This window comes from Protobothrops mucrosquamatus, unplaced genomic scaffold, assembly GCF_001527695.2.
Source record: "Protobothrops mucrosquamatus isolate PMUCROS unplaced genomic scaffold, P.Mucros_1.0 scaffold655, whole genome shotgun sequence".
In the NCBI taxonomy this organism is placed as follows: Eukaryota; Metazoa; Chordata; class Lepidosauria; order Squamata; family Viperidae; genus Protobothrops; species Protobothrops mucrosquamatus.
Genome location: NW_015386944.1, coordinates 588,817 through 603,679, shown reverse-complemented (window position 1 = coordinate 603,679; position 14,863 = coordinate 588,817). Strand labels below are relative to the sequence as shown.

Sequence of the window (14,863 nt, the reverse complement as noted above, 5' to 3'; positions counted from 1 at the left end):
GGGGGCTTGAGCCTGACCCCAACCTAGGGCAAAGAGAGCAGGAACACCCTCCTTCCCCAGCGGGGATTCCAGTTAGGGATGCCTTGTTTGCTCAGCCTGCCCCCCCTCCCCCCTCCATCTCATGTCAGCCAAGGAGCACTGAGCTACTCCGCGTTGGCTCTGTCATCTTCTGTGGCTTGGCCCGTGCCCTCCTTTCATTTCTGTAATTGCAGAGGGCCAGTTAATTGAAAGGGATGCGCTGCTCTATTTTTATCCGCTTTGGAAAGGGGAGCGGTGGGCCAGAAGGAACTCCCCCGATCCGTGCCTGGGCCCGGGGTTGAGCGGAAGCCAAACCACTTTGCTTAATGGGCTGGCATCTGGGGGGGGGGACGGGGGACTGCCAGAGGCCCAGAGCTGATGGGCTTTTCAGGACCTCGGACAGCTCTCGGGAGCCACCTGGAGTGGAGGGAGGCCCCTGGCAGGACCCCCAATCGGCCTTGCCTGGACTGCACCTGTTGAGCAGCAGAAGGCGCAGATGGGGGAGGGCACTGGAGGGTGCTCGGGCGGTGGACGATGGTTCTCCGGAAAGAGCCCCTTCCCTGGTTCAGGAGAGAGCAGGGATGCAGCTAGAGAAGACGGGGATCTCACTGCCTCCCTCTCGACAGTCCTCCTCCCTCTAAGCCAGGGATTCGTTCGTTCCCCCCCCCCCAGCAGCAGCAACATCAGCCTGTTCATCGGGCTGCTTCTCCCTCGAACGTCTCCCTGTCTCCGGCATCTCTTTCATCCTGCAGAGGCCCGTCTCCTGCCGGTGAAGGGGAGGGGAGGCACCAAAGTGGGGCAGCTGAGCTGCCTGCCAGCAACGCAAGGATGGCAGAAGGCGCCAGAGCTGGAGGAGCCCCACAGCTCAGATGCCCTCACAGAGCCTGGTGCGGTCCTGATCTGCAAGGGATCCAAAAGGAAACCAGGCTGGGTGGAACCTGACTTAATCTGAAAATAAGCATCTCCAGGGCACCGGCCTTTCCCGGGACCGTTAATGAATTTATAGATGAGAGGGAGGGAGGGAGGGAGGGAGGGAGACAGAGACAGAGAGACAGAGATGAGAAAGAGAGAGAGAGAAACAGACTGAGAAAGAGAGAGAGAGAAAGAGATGAGAAAGAGACAGACAGAGAGAGACAGAGAGACAGAGAAAGATGAGAGAGAGAGATGAGAGAGACAGACAGACAGAGAGATGAGAAAGAGAGCGAGAGAGAGAGACAGACTGAGAAAGAGAGAGAAAGATGTGAGAGAGAGAGGGGGGGGAGAGAGAGAAGATGGTCCACAAGGCTGGGGAGGCACCTGGGCCAGGTGGGAAGCAGAGCCTGGACCTTCAGAGGAAGCCTGGGGCGCCTGCAGCTCTCGCTCCTCACCTGGGTCCCGTGTGGAGGCAGTGTGGATTGGGCCCTCTCCGGGACCTTGTCCTGCCCCAGAGTAGTGATGGGTTTCAGGTCATACGAGGACACGGAATCGGTCCTCGTGGAAGGGGCAGGTTTTGCAAAGCAGGGTGGTGTTTCTGGGGCGTCGGTGCACATGTGTGCTAAGGTTAAAGGGGCCAAAGCTAAATGCAGTAGAAAAGTTTGTCCACCCAGTCGGGCGGCTTCAGGAGAATGGAATGCACGACTCCCTTCCAGCACATCTGGAGCTTCCGGTTGTAGAAGGGGGGGTGGGCTTTTGCACAGCAGCCTTCTTGGTTGGGCTGTTCCCTGTTCTGGGTTAGGCCCAGCCGTTCTTGCAATAACAATCCGTCGCGTTCTTTGCTGGTCATCCGAGGCTGAGGTCTAATGTCACACGGGGCCAGAATCTTGGTTTAGGGAGCAGGCTGGCTGGGGGGGAGTCGAGGTCCACCCTTCTTAAAGTTGAGATCACGTGAAGTGTTAACACCACTTTATAAGGCCCTGCTAAGGAAATGGGAATGCTGCACCCAGCATCGGTCACCACAACGTAAAAAAGATGTGGAGAGTCTGGAAAAGAGTTTTGTGTACTGGAACACTCCCCGGTGCCAGATCGAATGGATGCGAGGTCGGGTGTGGATGGGGGGGATTGGTACAAGCAACCCTCAGCGCTCCTTCAGGCTGCAGTGAGGGAAACGGCTCCCTGGTGGGAGGAAGGGGCCTCCGGACCCCCGGCTGCAGCCTGGCGGCCAGGGAGAGCATCTAACCGGCCTGCTTTCTTCCTGGGTTTCGTGGCTGCAGGCGAATCTGAAGAAATTTATGGACTATGTGCAGACCCTGAATGCGGAGAAGGTCAGCAGGTTGCTGGAGAAAGGACTGGACCCCAACTTTCACGACCCGGACACGGGAGGTGAGATTTGGATGGGCGCCAGGTTGCCACAGCCGGCTGGGGAATTCTGGGAGTTGAAGTCCACCTATATATTCAAGTTGCCGTGGTTGGGAAACCCTGGCTTAAGGGGAACTTCACAGGCCAAGGAGGGATCCTCTGGCTTTAACCTGTTTCGAATTCGTGTCTTCTGGAGTCTGCTCTAGGACGTTTATAGTTGGATCTTTTGCTTGCTTTGGAGCACTTGGGGTATTGCACACCCTTTTGTTCCTGCAAGGGGCCAGGCAAGTGTAAATGGGGTTAAGGAGTTTGGTCCAGCATGTTGTGTGAACCCAGCCAGGGAAGTTGGCTTTTCATCCACCACTGAGTAAGGATAAAGTCTGGGAAGTTTTGCCTGTAGGGCAGCAGCTACACACACACACACACACACACACACACAAACACACGAACGTGGTTCTCTCTATTTGCAACCTTTTTCCTACCCGGTCACCACCTAGCCAGCCCTTGCCATCCGCCCTGCTTTATTTCTTTATTTGTGCCAGAAGCACCTACAGAGGCCTCACATTCAGTACTGAGCAACTAAAACAGGCATAAAAAAGGCATATCAAAAATATAGCACATTTAAAAGTGTGCAAATAAATAGGCAATTTTGATTTACCGTAGGTGGGTTCTAGTCCGGTATAGTCGTCGTAAAACAGGACGGTCGCACTCCAGAAGGAGGCACACGCAACTTCCCAAAACATACGCGGCGTCGTGGACACTCTACCACACACAGGAAGAGGTGTAAGTGTGTCCCGCAGAAAATATAGGTCCTAGGGTAGGGACGACGACCGATATTTAACTACTGAATTGAATTGAATACTTTATTTATTGGATATGAGGTTGGGCCCAACCCTGACCCCGTCTTCTTGTGGGACCTGGCTCTGCTGGTCGGCCTGGGGGTCCAGTGGGGGGATCAGCAGAAGGGAGGCGGTTGATCAACAGCAGAGTGGCCCAGGTGGAGCTGAGGGGGGATGGTGCCGGGGAGGCTGGAGAGACCCTCCAAAGACTGTCTCTGCTCCCCCTCCCCAGAATGCCCGCTGACCATGAGTGCCCAGCTGGAGTTCTGTGCCGAGATGATCAAAGCCTTGAAGAATGGCGGTGCCCACTTGGACTTCCGCACCCGGGAAGGGATGACGGCCCTGCACAAGGCCGTCCGATGTCGGAACCACACTGCCCTGCGGGTGAGTCTCTCTCGGGCCGGGGCCGGTTCCCCCCAGGGTTGGGGGCACCGAAGGTGCTCTGGTCACTCCGCTCAGCCTGGACAGGTGGCCCTGCTCTCCAGGGTCCCTGCCAGACCCTCCTTGGACAGGGCTGGGATTGTGGGAGCCGCACAGCAGGCAAAGGACAGCCAGGCAGCACCAAGGCGGTAAAACCCCCGAGGGAGTCCAGTAGCCTCTTTGCCGACTCCCGAGTTGCTTTCCAAGGAAGACGCTGAGAGGAGAGAATATTTGTAGTTCTGTGGGGCCCTTGGTGCTCTCTGAGCTGCGTGGTTTTCCCATCAACGTTTCAGGACCCAATTAGAGAACATCGTCAGGGCTAGTAGGGAGGGGGTTTGTGGTGGTGGTGGTGGTGGTGGTGGTGGTGGTGGTGGTGGAGGAGGAGGAGGAGGAGGATTGTGGGGTCTCTGATGCTCTCTGAGCTTGGTGGTTTTCTTGCAGACGTTTCAGGACCCAACTAGGTAACATCACCAGGGCTAGGAAGGAGGGAGGTCAATCAAAAAGCTAAAAGACCCCAGTACCTCCTTGCCAGCAATCAACACCCAGATAAACAGAGATTAACACCAGAATAAATACCAGACAAACCATCACACAATAAATAACAACCTAATCACAGGACCACCAAGAACACTCCCACCAACACAGCTAGGGCAAGCCCCTGCATACGTACAGAGTGCAATCTCCCACTCCCCTGAGGAGGTTCCCTAGCTGGGTCATGAAACGTCTGCAAGAAAACAGCCAAACTCAGAGAGCGCCCAGGAACCCAAAGAAGAAGCTTTTGTGTGGTGTGAAACGCAGGTGCACCTCCCCACTCTGGGCCGGTCACCGGGACCGGCGCTGTTGTCTTCCGAGTTCTGGGGCCCCCGTCCTCTCTGAGAGAAGGAGAGCGAAGGTCCACGAGGGTGGGGGCGCCAGCACGAGTACGGAAGCTCGGAAGACAAACGCGCTGGTCCCCGTGACCGGCCCAGAGTGGACGCCCCTGTTTCAGACAGTACCTCTTGCGTCTTTTCAGCCTGCCCCACTTGGTCGCAAACGGTGTGTGGGCACAAAGGGGGAGCCTGTGTGCGAAACGTTTTGATCCGACATGGGTGGCAAATTAATTTAATAAATGTATGCTATAAATAAATAATTAAATACACACACATACATACATTTATTTAATTATGATGAATTACTTATTTAACAATAACGAATTATTAATATTCATAACATATTATTAATATGATGTTCGTGACGTAATGATAATACATGATTAAATTCATTTAATAAGCAAAGCAAAGCAAATCAAAGCGTGCGTTGGTTTGAGTTTAAGGCAAATGGGTGTTGGGCACGGAGTCTCCCCGGGAAGGCTGAGGGTCTGGTCCACTCTGGGCCCCCCCGGGCAGCAGACCCGCCCAGAGGGCAGACCCCGTGTGCCACCTGCCACATAATGCAGGCGTCTCCTTCGTGGCCTCGGGCCACCTATCCTGCTGGGCCGAGATGCCGGGCACTTCCTTATGCCCCCCCGCCCCCACCCGTGCCTGTCTTTGCGCAGACGCTGCTAGACCTGGGTGCCTCCACGGACTACAAGGACAGCCGGGGTCTGACCCCTCTGTACCACAGCGTCATGGTGGGGGGGGACCCCTACTGCTGCGAGCTGCTCCTGCACGACTACGCCAAGGTGGGCTGCATCGATGAGAACGGCTGGCAGGAGATCCACCAGGTGAGCGGCGTGGCGGAGCCCGCAGGTGCCAGCGGTGGGCGCAGGGGCTCAGCTGGAGGGAAGGGCCAGGCCCCGGTGGAAGCACCCTCAGCCCCTTTGCTGTGGGGCAGAGGTGCCTCTCTGAGAGAGGGAGAACCCAGGGCCGAATTCCCACCCTGGCAGAGAAAGGGGGCAACTGGGAGTTCCTTTTGCCTGTCCTATGCCCCCACCCCCACCCCATTGTGGGCAGAGACCCTGTAGCAAACCTCCCTTGTCTGCACCTGGAGTGGGGGAGGCTTTAAAGCAATTTTGGCACTCAGTTCCCTCCCCCCCCCCCCGTTCTCCTACCTCCAAGTTCTATAGGTAGAACTCAACTTATGGGCAGTCCTCGTTTAGTGACCATTCACAAGGGCTCTGAGAAAAGTGACGTATGACTTTTTCACACTTATGACCGTTGCAGCCTCCCCACAGTCACATGATCCAAATTCAGACACTTAGCAACTGATTCATACTTACGACCGTTGTAGCGTCCGGGGGGGCATGTGACCCCTCCTTTTGTAACCTTCTGACAAGCAAAGTCACAGAGGAGGCCGGATTCACTTAACAACTGTGTGACTCAGACTTAAGAACTTCAGTGATTTGCTTAAAAACTGTGGCCAGAAAGGTCGTAAAATGGGGGCAACTCACTTAACAACTGTCTTGCTTTGCAACAGAAAATTTGGGCTCAGCTGTGGTCATAAAGCGAGGACTGCCCATCTGCTGGTGTTACCTGCCAGGGCTTGTCCAGAGCTGTCTTATTAGTGAGATGGGCAGCCTCTAAATTTAATAAATCGATAAAATGAGAAATCTCACAGACCCCAGAGAGAAACAATTCAGAACTGGGGGAAAGGGCTGGAGAGGGAAGGGAGCCCAGGGGGAGGGTGGGCACCATGGGATTTGAAATCCATGGTCTTCAGAGTGGGAGCTGTGGCACAGAGGGTGACGGGCCTTGAAGTGGGCTCTGAATGCGAGTCCTGCCTTCCTTGCTCCCGAGCAGGCCTGCCGCTACGGACACGTTCAGCACCTGGAGCACCTCCTGTTCTACGGGGCCGACATGACAGCCCAGAACGCCTCGGGAAACACTGCCCTGCACGTCTGCGCCCTCTACAACCAGGTGAGCCCCCCCACAGAGACACTGACACACACACACACACTATTGCCCCCCCCCCCGGCAGGGACTCTGGCATCCCGCCGATGGTCCGTTCTCCATCCTTTCCTTGTTCTTTCCCTCTTCTTCTTCCTGAACTAGTTAATGCTAAGTTCCATTTACTTTCCGATAACGCTCCAAGGCAGGTGGACTTTGTGAAGGGAGGGGGGGTCCAATGGGGATGGGGGGGGTCAAATTCCCATCCCCAGTTCCTGCAGGGCCAGTGGTGGCCTTTCGTGTCTCCAGACCTGGAAGGGCACAGAGGGAATCCCAGGGTCCTCTCGCAAGGGGTGACCGGACGTGGCTCAGAGCTGGCCTGGATTGGCTCCCTCGTCCGAATCCAGGAGTTTGGACCAGGAGGCCCACACCCTCCTTTGGGCCAAGGGGGGAAGTGGATGGGGGGGAGGCAAGAGACTGGGGAGGAGCTGGCCCTGCAGGGACCCTGCCCCGTTCTACTGGGGTCCCTGGTCCCAAACCTCACTCCTTCTCCCGACAATGCAGGGGGCAGGGGGCAGCCATGGAAGGCAGCCCCGTTGTCCCCCTCCAGCACCCCATTGGCTTAACGAGGCCAGAGATGCCCACCTCTGCCCAGTCGGAAGGAGAGTTGACGCTGCCCTCCTTTTCTCTCTGCCAGGAGAGCTGTGCCCGGGTTCTCCTCTTCCGGGGAGCGAGCAAGGAGATCCGGAACTACAACAGCCAGACCGCATTTCAGGTAGGGGCACGGCGGGCTCTGGAAGAGGGGCCCTCTGCTTCTCGTAGGGAGGGGTGCCAGGAGGGACCCCCCCCAGGGGCGCAGGGGATCTCCAGCACTCTCCTGCCCAGGCTTGGAGACCAAGGAAAGGCAGGGGTGATCCCACCCCTTTAGGAAGGCAGCCCTCCCTGGAAGTCCTGTGTCCTCCTGTCTGACCCCTCAGCCGATCCAGGACCTCACGGCCGGCAGCCTGCTCCAGTTGCCAGAAAGGCCAACGCAGCCCTAGGCCGCCTTGACGGAGGGATAGAATAAAGATCACGTGGAGGGTTAATGCTACCTTATAAGACCTTGGTGAGACCACACATGGAATACGGCCTCCAGTTTTGCTACCCATGTTATAAAAAAGATATTGAGACTCTAGAAAGAGCGCAGAGAAGAGCAACAGAGATGATTAAAGGGCCGGAGGCTAAAACATACGAAGAACGGTGGCTGGAATTGGGTTTGTCTCGTCTAGAGAAAAAGGGGGAACATGAGAGCAGTATTTCAGTATCTGAGGGGCTGCCCCAAAGAGGAGGGGGTCAACTTATTTTCCAAAGCCCCTGAAGGCAAAGACAAGAAGCAACGGATGGAGATTAATGAAGGAGAGAAGCAACCTGGAACTAAGGAGAAACTTCCTAACAGTTAGAACAATTAACCAGTGGAACAACCTGCCTCCAGAAGTTGTGGGTGCTCCATCCCTGGAGGTTTTCAAGAAGAGGCTGGACAGCCACCTGTCTGGAATGGCACGGGGTCTCCTTCCTGAGCAGGAGGGCTGGGCTACATGACCTCCTCTTCCGACTCTGTTATTCTGTCATTAAAGCAGGACTCAGCTGGGGCATCAAATCACGGAGCAAGACTTGCCCCAGAGAAGGGACCGGGGCTCCTCCTGACCAAGCCCAGGCAGGGCAGGGCCTTTCCAGCAGCCTCTAAGGTCCTGTCCCCTTGAAGCCCTGAGACTGGCATGAATTCCCCCCTCCCCTGCATTCCTCCGTCTTGGCCAACGTGAGACGGGCGCTTTGTGATTTTCCACTTCACACCCGTCTGTATCCATTACATACTTCAAGTCAGAAAGCGGCACCTTGCATCGGTTCCAGTTCCAGGTTCTTGAGTGTGTGTGTGTGTGGGGGGGGGTGATCAGACCCCTGCCGGAGCCCTCTTTCCTCTGCCCGAGGGTCCTCAGAGGAAAGGTGGAGTCCCTGGAGCTCATCTCCTCTGGGGGCTGGGGAAGGGGTCACAGCAGGCGGAGCACCCCAAGAGCCCTGAATACCTCCCCCCTGGCTGGGAGCTGGAGAAGGGAAGCAAAGTGGGGGGCAGGTCAGCCTCCCCGCTGCCCCTTCTCACCTCCTGCTCTGATCAAACCGCCTGTCAGGCGCGAACAACCAGGTCCACACAGAAAGCGTTCAACCTGCTACTTTATGGCTCTGTGCCTGTTTTGCAGGAATCTTCCCAGTTTGCACCTGGGCCGGATTACTTAGAGTTCAACAGCATTCAAAGGGGGTCAGACTTCACCCTCTTGTGCCCATGTAGGGATGCCAGACTGATTCCCTGTTTGACTCCTCCGCCTGGCTGGCCAGCCTGCCTCTCTCTCTCTCTCCAACACTGCCTGCCAGTCTTCTCCACCCTCGGCTGCCTTTGGCTGGTCAATGACTGGGGTGGAGCTACTACCTCTAGGAGAGGGGCGTCAGTGCACAGAGGGCATCACAACTGCCCCAACTCAATTGCGCAGCTTTTCACTTGCTGGCAGGGTGGGCAACCACTGCCCGATTCTGCCTCTTCTGGACCCCAATGCAAAGTGGGTCACCAGATTCCCACCAGCCTGAGGGGGGGGACCGGGGCTGCTCCTTTCCCTCTGAATGAAAGCACAGGGGAGGGAACATAGGTCGAATCCTGCTTGGCAAGGGAAGCTGAATGAGGGTCCCTGGCCCTTTTCTCCTGACCCCAGGAGGTCTCCCCCTTTCGGAGGCATCTCCCCCAGGTCTTCCGAAGGTTTCTGGGGGTCCCAAAGGGCTAAGAACACAACGTGACGTGCCCCGCTCTTCCTGGGCTCCGATCCAGCTGCAAACAAACATCTCCGGGCTTGGCAGCTTGGACGGAGCGTGCCCATTCCTGTGTCCCTGTAAGAAGTGGAAGCAAAGGACCTACTTTGCAGGGCTGTCGTGAGGCAGAGTGGCACTCAAAGAACTCTTTGCGGTCAGCAGCCGTCCGGCTCACTCTGGCCTCTTTGCTTGCAGGTGGCCATTATTGCGGGGAACTTTGAACTGGCAGAAATCATCAAAACCCACAAAGAGTCCGATGTTGGTAAGTGTGTGTGTGACCTTTGGCTTTCTGTAGCACTGAGAAATTGGGGGGGCAACCCCTGGAGTCCTGCCGGGCAGGAGGGGCAGGGGGCTCAGCAGGTAGCTGTAGCGCAGGGGGTCCCTCCCTCCCAGCTTCCTTCCTTCCTTCCTTCCTTCCTTCCTTCCTTCCTTCCTTCCTTCCTTCCTTCCTTCCTTCCTTCGCACTTAGCAAGAGCACTTAGACTTCTATACTGCCCCACAGTGCTTGACAGCCCTCTCTAAGTGGTTTACAGCTTCTTGCCCCCCATCAATCTGAGTCCTCATTTTACCCACCTCAGAAGGACGGAGGGCTGAGTCAACTTTGAGCCGGTCAGGATCAAACCCCTGGCAGTGGGCAGTGAGTCAGCCGGCAGTACTGCACTCTAACCACTGCACCACCAGGGCGCCAAGGCCTCCGGCATTTGGGTCAGCCCAGGCCCAGGGACGTGGCTTCTGCCAGAGCATCGGCTGGCTGGCCCTGGTCTTCCTCCTGCCACTCGCGGGTGCCCACGCCAGGCGAGCCGGGTGGGAAGAGACACACGCAGGTGGCACCTGGAGGGCACGCCAGCCGCTTCGGCCTAAGCCCCCTCCGTGGCACGGCTGCAAATTCTTTCGCAGTCGTTCTGGAGCGCTGGGCACGGACTCAGCACCTTCACTTAGGGACGGCTGACGGAATCACTCCAAAATTAAAAAGTCCCGCCGGAAAAGGAAAGGGCTGCCAGGTTTGGGGGTGCAGCCGCCCGGCTGATCCGGAGATCGCAGCCAGGAGGCGGTGTTTTGAGAGGAACCAATTACATTGATGTCCCCACACGGTGTGTGTAATTGTACGATTCGTTACAGTTTAATTAACTGCCGTTGCCCAGAAATGACAGCCAGGTTTTCTTCCTTAATTGGTTTCTCTGGCTTTGGGGCTCCTTTTGAAAGAGGATTCCATTCGGAACACGTCGGGATCGACAGAGGCTCTGGAAACAGCAGGGCTGCCCAGCCTGGCATAGGCAGAATAACCGCGTTGGAAGGGACCTGGGAGGCCTTCTAGTCCACCCCCCCTGCTCAAGCAGGAGGCCCTATCCCATTCCGGACAAGTGACCGGTCCCTTCTTAAAAAGAGGCTTTCAGGGGCACAGGAGAAAGTGCCCAGACTAAGACAGGAGGGCTTCACGGTGCTACAGCTGGCAGGGTCCGGGGGTCCACTTTGGGGGTCCCATAGAAACAAGGGCAATGCCTCTCCCCGCCCTTTGGAGACGCCAGGAGCCCCGGAGCCCCCGACAGGCAGGGATCTGCTGAGGGGAGGGGGCTCCAGAGAAAGGGGCTTCTGGACCCCTCTCCTCTCCCAGGGACAGAGAAAAGCCTCGGGGGGTGGAAGGAGACCAATGCAGAGTGAAGAGTCAAAGAATCGGAGAATGGACAGGTAGGAAGGTTCCATGGAGATCATCTAGTCCCATCTCTTGCCGAGTGCAGAAACCACCCCTGCGGTGCCCTCTGGGTTTTCACAGCCTGGTTCTGGGCCCCCCATGAATGGCCCCCACCCCGTTAGCCTTCCGTAAAGCTTTAAAGACCCGGTGAGGCTCCCCAGCCTGGGACACCCCATGCGCCAAGACCCCCCCCCTCTCCGCCTCCCGGCTGCCTTCCTAACGGGCCGGGTCTCTTGCTTGAGACCTGCTCAAATCAGGCGTTTCAACGTTTTTTGGGAGTTTTAATGGTTTTTATTTTTAAAACGCCTTTAAGATTTTAATTGGAACGTGTTTCTGAGCCGCCCAGAGCCGTTTGCTGAGATGGGAGGGGGGGGAGGCTACAGAAATCAAATAAATAAATAAATAACTTCCTTCCCTGAGGCTGCCCTGGTTCTTGGCCTGGGGGGGGGGCATTCAGTCCTTCCTCCCCCCACCCCTCTTAGCCCCCAAGGAAATTCCCCAAAAGGCCCCCCAGCGGGAAGAGCGGATAGCAGGGCGGCTGTTCTCGCCCGGCTTTGGGCAGGCGCCTCTCAAAGGGAGCCCAAAAGGCAGAGAGAAACCAATTAAGGGAGAAAATCTGGCTGTCATTTCTGGGCGAGACGGTTAATTAAAGCGTAACCAATCATACAAACAACCATGAGGGGACATGGATATAATTGGTTGCTATCAGGATTAACAGTACATCTGAAATCAATGATGGTCATTAAGGAAAGGCAGAACCCAGCGCTGTGCGACGGTGTGAAATATGGGGAAGGGAAATGAGTTAGAGTTTGAAATAGTAAGAATGACCTAATCTCCAGATGGATTATCTAGGATCCATTTCAATCTGGATCCAGCTCAAGGAGTGCTCCAAGGACCTCCCCTTCCCTTCCTCCTTCCCTGTCCTTTTCTTTCCTTCCCTTCTTTCTCCCTTCTCCCTTCCTTCCTTCTTTCCTCCCTTCCTTTTGATATGCCAGCCCATGATTCTGGGCAGCTATTAAACCCACAAAAGAGAAATAAAATTAATCACAGCTCATGATATTCAAAGCTTTTTGGAAGACCAGTGCCAAAATGAATGGCTGGTAGGTCTCAGATGGGTAGATTCAGCCCTGGGAGGGGGGGGGTCTCATTTCTCAGCTGCGTTTGATACCATCCATCATGGCCCCTGGGGGTTGGCAGTAATTCTTCTCCTCCCTCCTCCTGGGAGAAGATGGAGGGTCACCTACTCCCAGGAGGAGGATGGGAGAAAGACTCTCTCTAAAGGCCCCCCACGCCAGGCTGATAATCTCCACACAGCCCGGAGAAAGGGTGCCCACCCCCACAGGGCCCCCTCTGTGCTTGGGCGATGCCAGCCGTACCCCCCCCTCCAGCCCTCTTGAGCCAAAGACGCGGTGCGGGTGAGGGGCGAGAAGGAGTCCTGCCCGCTCAGTCTGGGCAAGGTGGAGCCCCTCTCGCCTCTGAGACCCCAAAGCTGCTTTTTCCGAAAGGCAACTGGACGGTGTTTTGTTTTCTTCCTCTTGAAAACGTTTCGCTTCCCACCTAAGAAGCTGCTTCGGTTCTGAACTGAAGAAGAAGAAGAAGAACTGAAGAAGCTTCCTGGCTGAGAAGCGAAACGTTTTCAAGAGGAGAAAGAAAAAAACAAACACACAAGAAAGTCCAGTTGCCTTTCGGAAAAAGCACCTTTGGGACAAGCCTGGCCTGGACGATGGGGCATCTCCCCCGACATCGCTCCTTTGAGATGGCACCCCATCTGTGTCAGGTCAGAAACACACACACACACACACACACACACACAGAGGCTGTAAGGAAGGGCGCCCGTTCCCTCCTTGCGGGAGACAAAGGCTTTTACGGAGAGCGGCCATCCTCCTTCTGTTCTTCCCTTCGGTGGGACGGATGAGTAGTTGAGACGACGGTTTGCTCTGCCTGGTGCTATTGTAATTGATGGCTTTAATCTGCCTCCTTTTCCCCCACCGGAGCCTGCACGGCTGACATTCACTTGCGAAGGGAGCCGCCCAGGAGCGAGCAAATAAGCCGATGCTTGTTAATGCCGGGAGGAACACCGTGGTCCTCTCCAACAGGAAGAGGGCGAGCAGCCTCCGCAGGGTTTTCGTGCAGGCTGGGGGGGGGGGATTAAAGCGGCCAGGTGGAGCAGCCGGAGGAAGAGGGGGGGAGGAAGGTCAGGGGCCGGGCTGCACCTGTTGGAATGAGCCATTCTCAGCCCCTCCGGTTTCCCTCAGGGGGCCGGAGCCCCTCGTCCTCTCCAGAGGGGACCCCGGGGAGGGGGGGGGCACAGCAGTGACCAAAGCAGCACCAGCACGGCCTCTTTGGTGTGTTGTGCGTTGTGTCGGACGTGCAAAGCTCCCCTGGCCTTTTTTTTTTTTTTCGTGCAGTACAGGCAGTCCTCGACTTAGCGACATCTCATTTACTGACCATTCAAAGTTACAACGGCATTGGAAAAAAAAAACCTGACTTACGACCGTTTTTCACACTTGTGACCGTTGCAGCATGCCCAGGGTCACGTGATCAAAATTTGAGCCCTTGGCAACTGACTCGTGTTTATGACGGTTGCAGCGTGTCCCGGAGGGGTCACGTGGTCCTCTTTTGCAACCTCCTGACAAGCAAAGTCAGTGGGGGAAGCCGGATTCGCTTAACGACCGTGTGACTAAGTGAACAATTGAAACGATTCACTTAACAACTGGGGCGAGAAAAGTTGTAAAAATGGGGCAAAACTCACTTAACGAATGTCTCGCTTAGCAACAGAAATCTTGGGCTCAGTTGTGGCCGTAAGCCGAGGACTGCCTGTAAAGCCATGCCCTGTGAGAGGCTGCTGAACCACAGCTCCCAGCAGCCTCTGCCAGGAGGGCGGTGGATGCTGGGAGCGGTGGTCCCAGATGTGGCATAGATTATCTCTGTCCTGAGTGGCAGGGAGGGCAGCCGCCAGGATGGGGAGGGAAGTGGGTTTCCCTCCAAAGAGACGGAATTTCAGGCAGAGGCTGCAAAAAATTAAAGCTAGAGTAATGGCAGCTGTCGCATTTAAATACCAATATTTTCTGGACGTTCACACCACTGCTGTAATTTGTAGCATTCAGGGGTAGTCAACCTTGGCTCTTTTATGACTCGTGGACTTCAACTCCCAGAATTCCTGAGCCAGCTGTGCTGGCTCAGGAATTCTGGGAGTTGAAGTCCACGAGTCACAAAAGAGCCAAGGTTGCCTACCCCTGTATCTAGGACAATAAAGGAGAATATTTGTAGCTGAGGGTTGAAATGAAGCCTGCTTGGGGCCCTCTGAGCTTGCTGGTTTCCTTGCAGACGTTTCATGACCAAATTAGGCAACGTCGTCAGTGCTAGTAAGAAGTGGAGTCAATATACAATAAAAACTAAGAAAAAACACCACTGCTTACTAGCACTGATGACGTTACCTAGTTTGGTCGTGAAACATCTGCAAGAAAAAATCCAAGCTCAGAGAGCACCAGGAACCCCTCCCTTCTAGTTTCCCAGTTTCTTTAGATTTGGAATCCCAGATCTATGTAGCTATATCCCTGGTCTGTTGTGGAACTCCTTGCCACTGGAAGTCACTCTTTGTAGCCCCTTTCTCAATTTTGAGGGCACATTTATTCCCATGAGAAAAAAGGAGTCAGGGAGTCCACCTGTCCAGGGAGCTGACAGATCAGGAGATTCAGGGGGCTGCTATGAAAACGTTGGCCCCCAATTTGGGCCCAATCCAATCCATGGCATCTCCGAAGCCCGCCGAAGCAGGAATCTTATATTTAAGGCACTGGGTCCACCCCAGCCCACCCCGCCACTAAACAGACCAATGTTTCCGTCACTTTGAATCCCAGTTTGAGGTCAGCATACAGGAGGGCAAGAATAATAAGAGTTGGAAGGGGCATCAGAGGTCTTCTAGTCCAACCCCCTGCTCAAGCAGGAGATTGGCTGTCCAATCTTTTCTTAAGAACCTTTAAAAAGAGTTG

At 55.5% G+C, this 14,863-nt stretch overlaps 1 protein-coding gene across 1 annotated transcript in view; it reads left to right on the top strand.

The window, feature by feature from the left end:
* SHANK3 (SH3 and multiple ankyrin repeat domains 3) overlaps positions 1 to 14,863 on the top strand; it is a 131,492-nt gene that overhangs the window by 7,820 nt on the left and 108,809 nt on the right. The window contains exons 2-8 of the mRNA XM_015817915.1: positions 2,208 to 2,316; positions 3,364 to 3,515; positions 3,644 to 3,700; positions 5,086 to 5,253; positions 6,269 to 6,385; positions 7,053 to 7,130; positions 9,380 to 9,446. Of these exons, the coding sequence (XP_015673401.1) occupies positions 2,208 to 2,316; positions 3,364 to 3,515; positions 3,644 to 3,700; positions 5,086 to 5,253; positions 6,269 to 6,385; positions 7,053 to 7,130; positions 9,380 to 9,446 (748 nt within the window). The remainder of the gene's footprint in view (positions 1 to 2,207; positions 2,317 to 3,363; positions 3,516 to 3,643; positions 3,701 to 5,085; positions 5,254 to 6,268; positions 6,386 to 7,052; positions 7,131 to 9,379; positions 9,447 to 14,863) is intronic.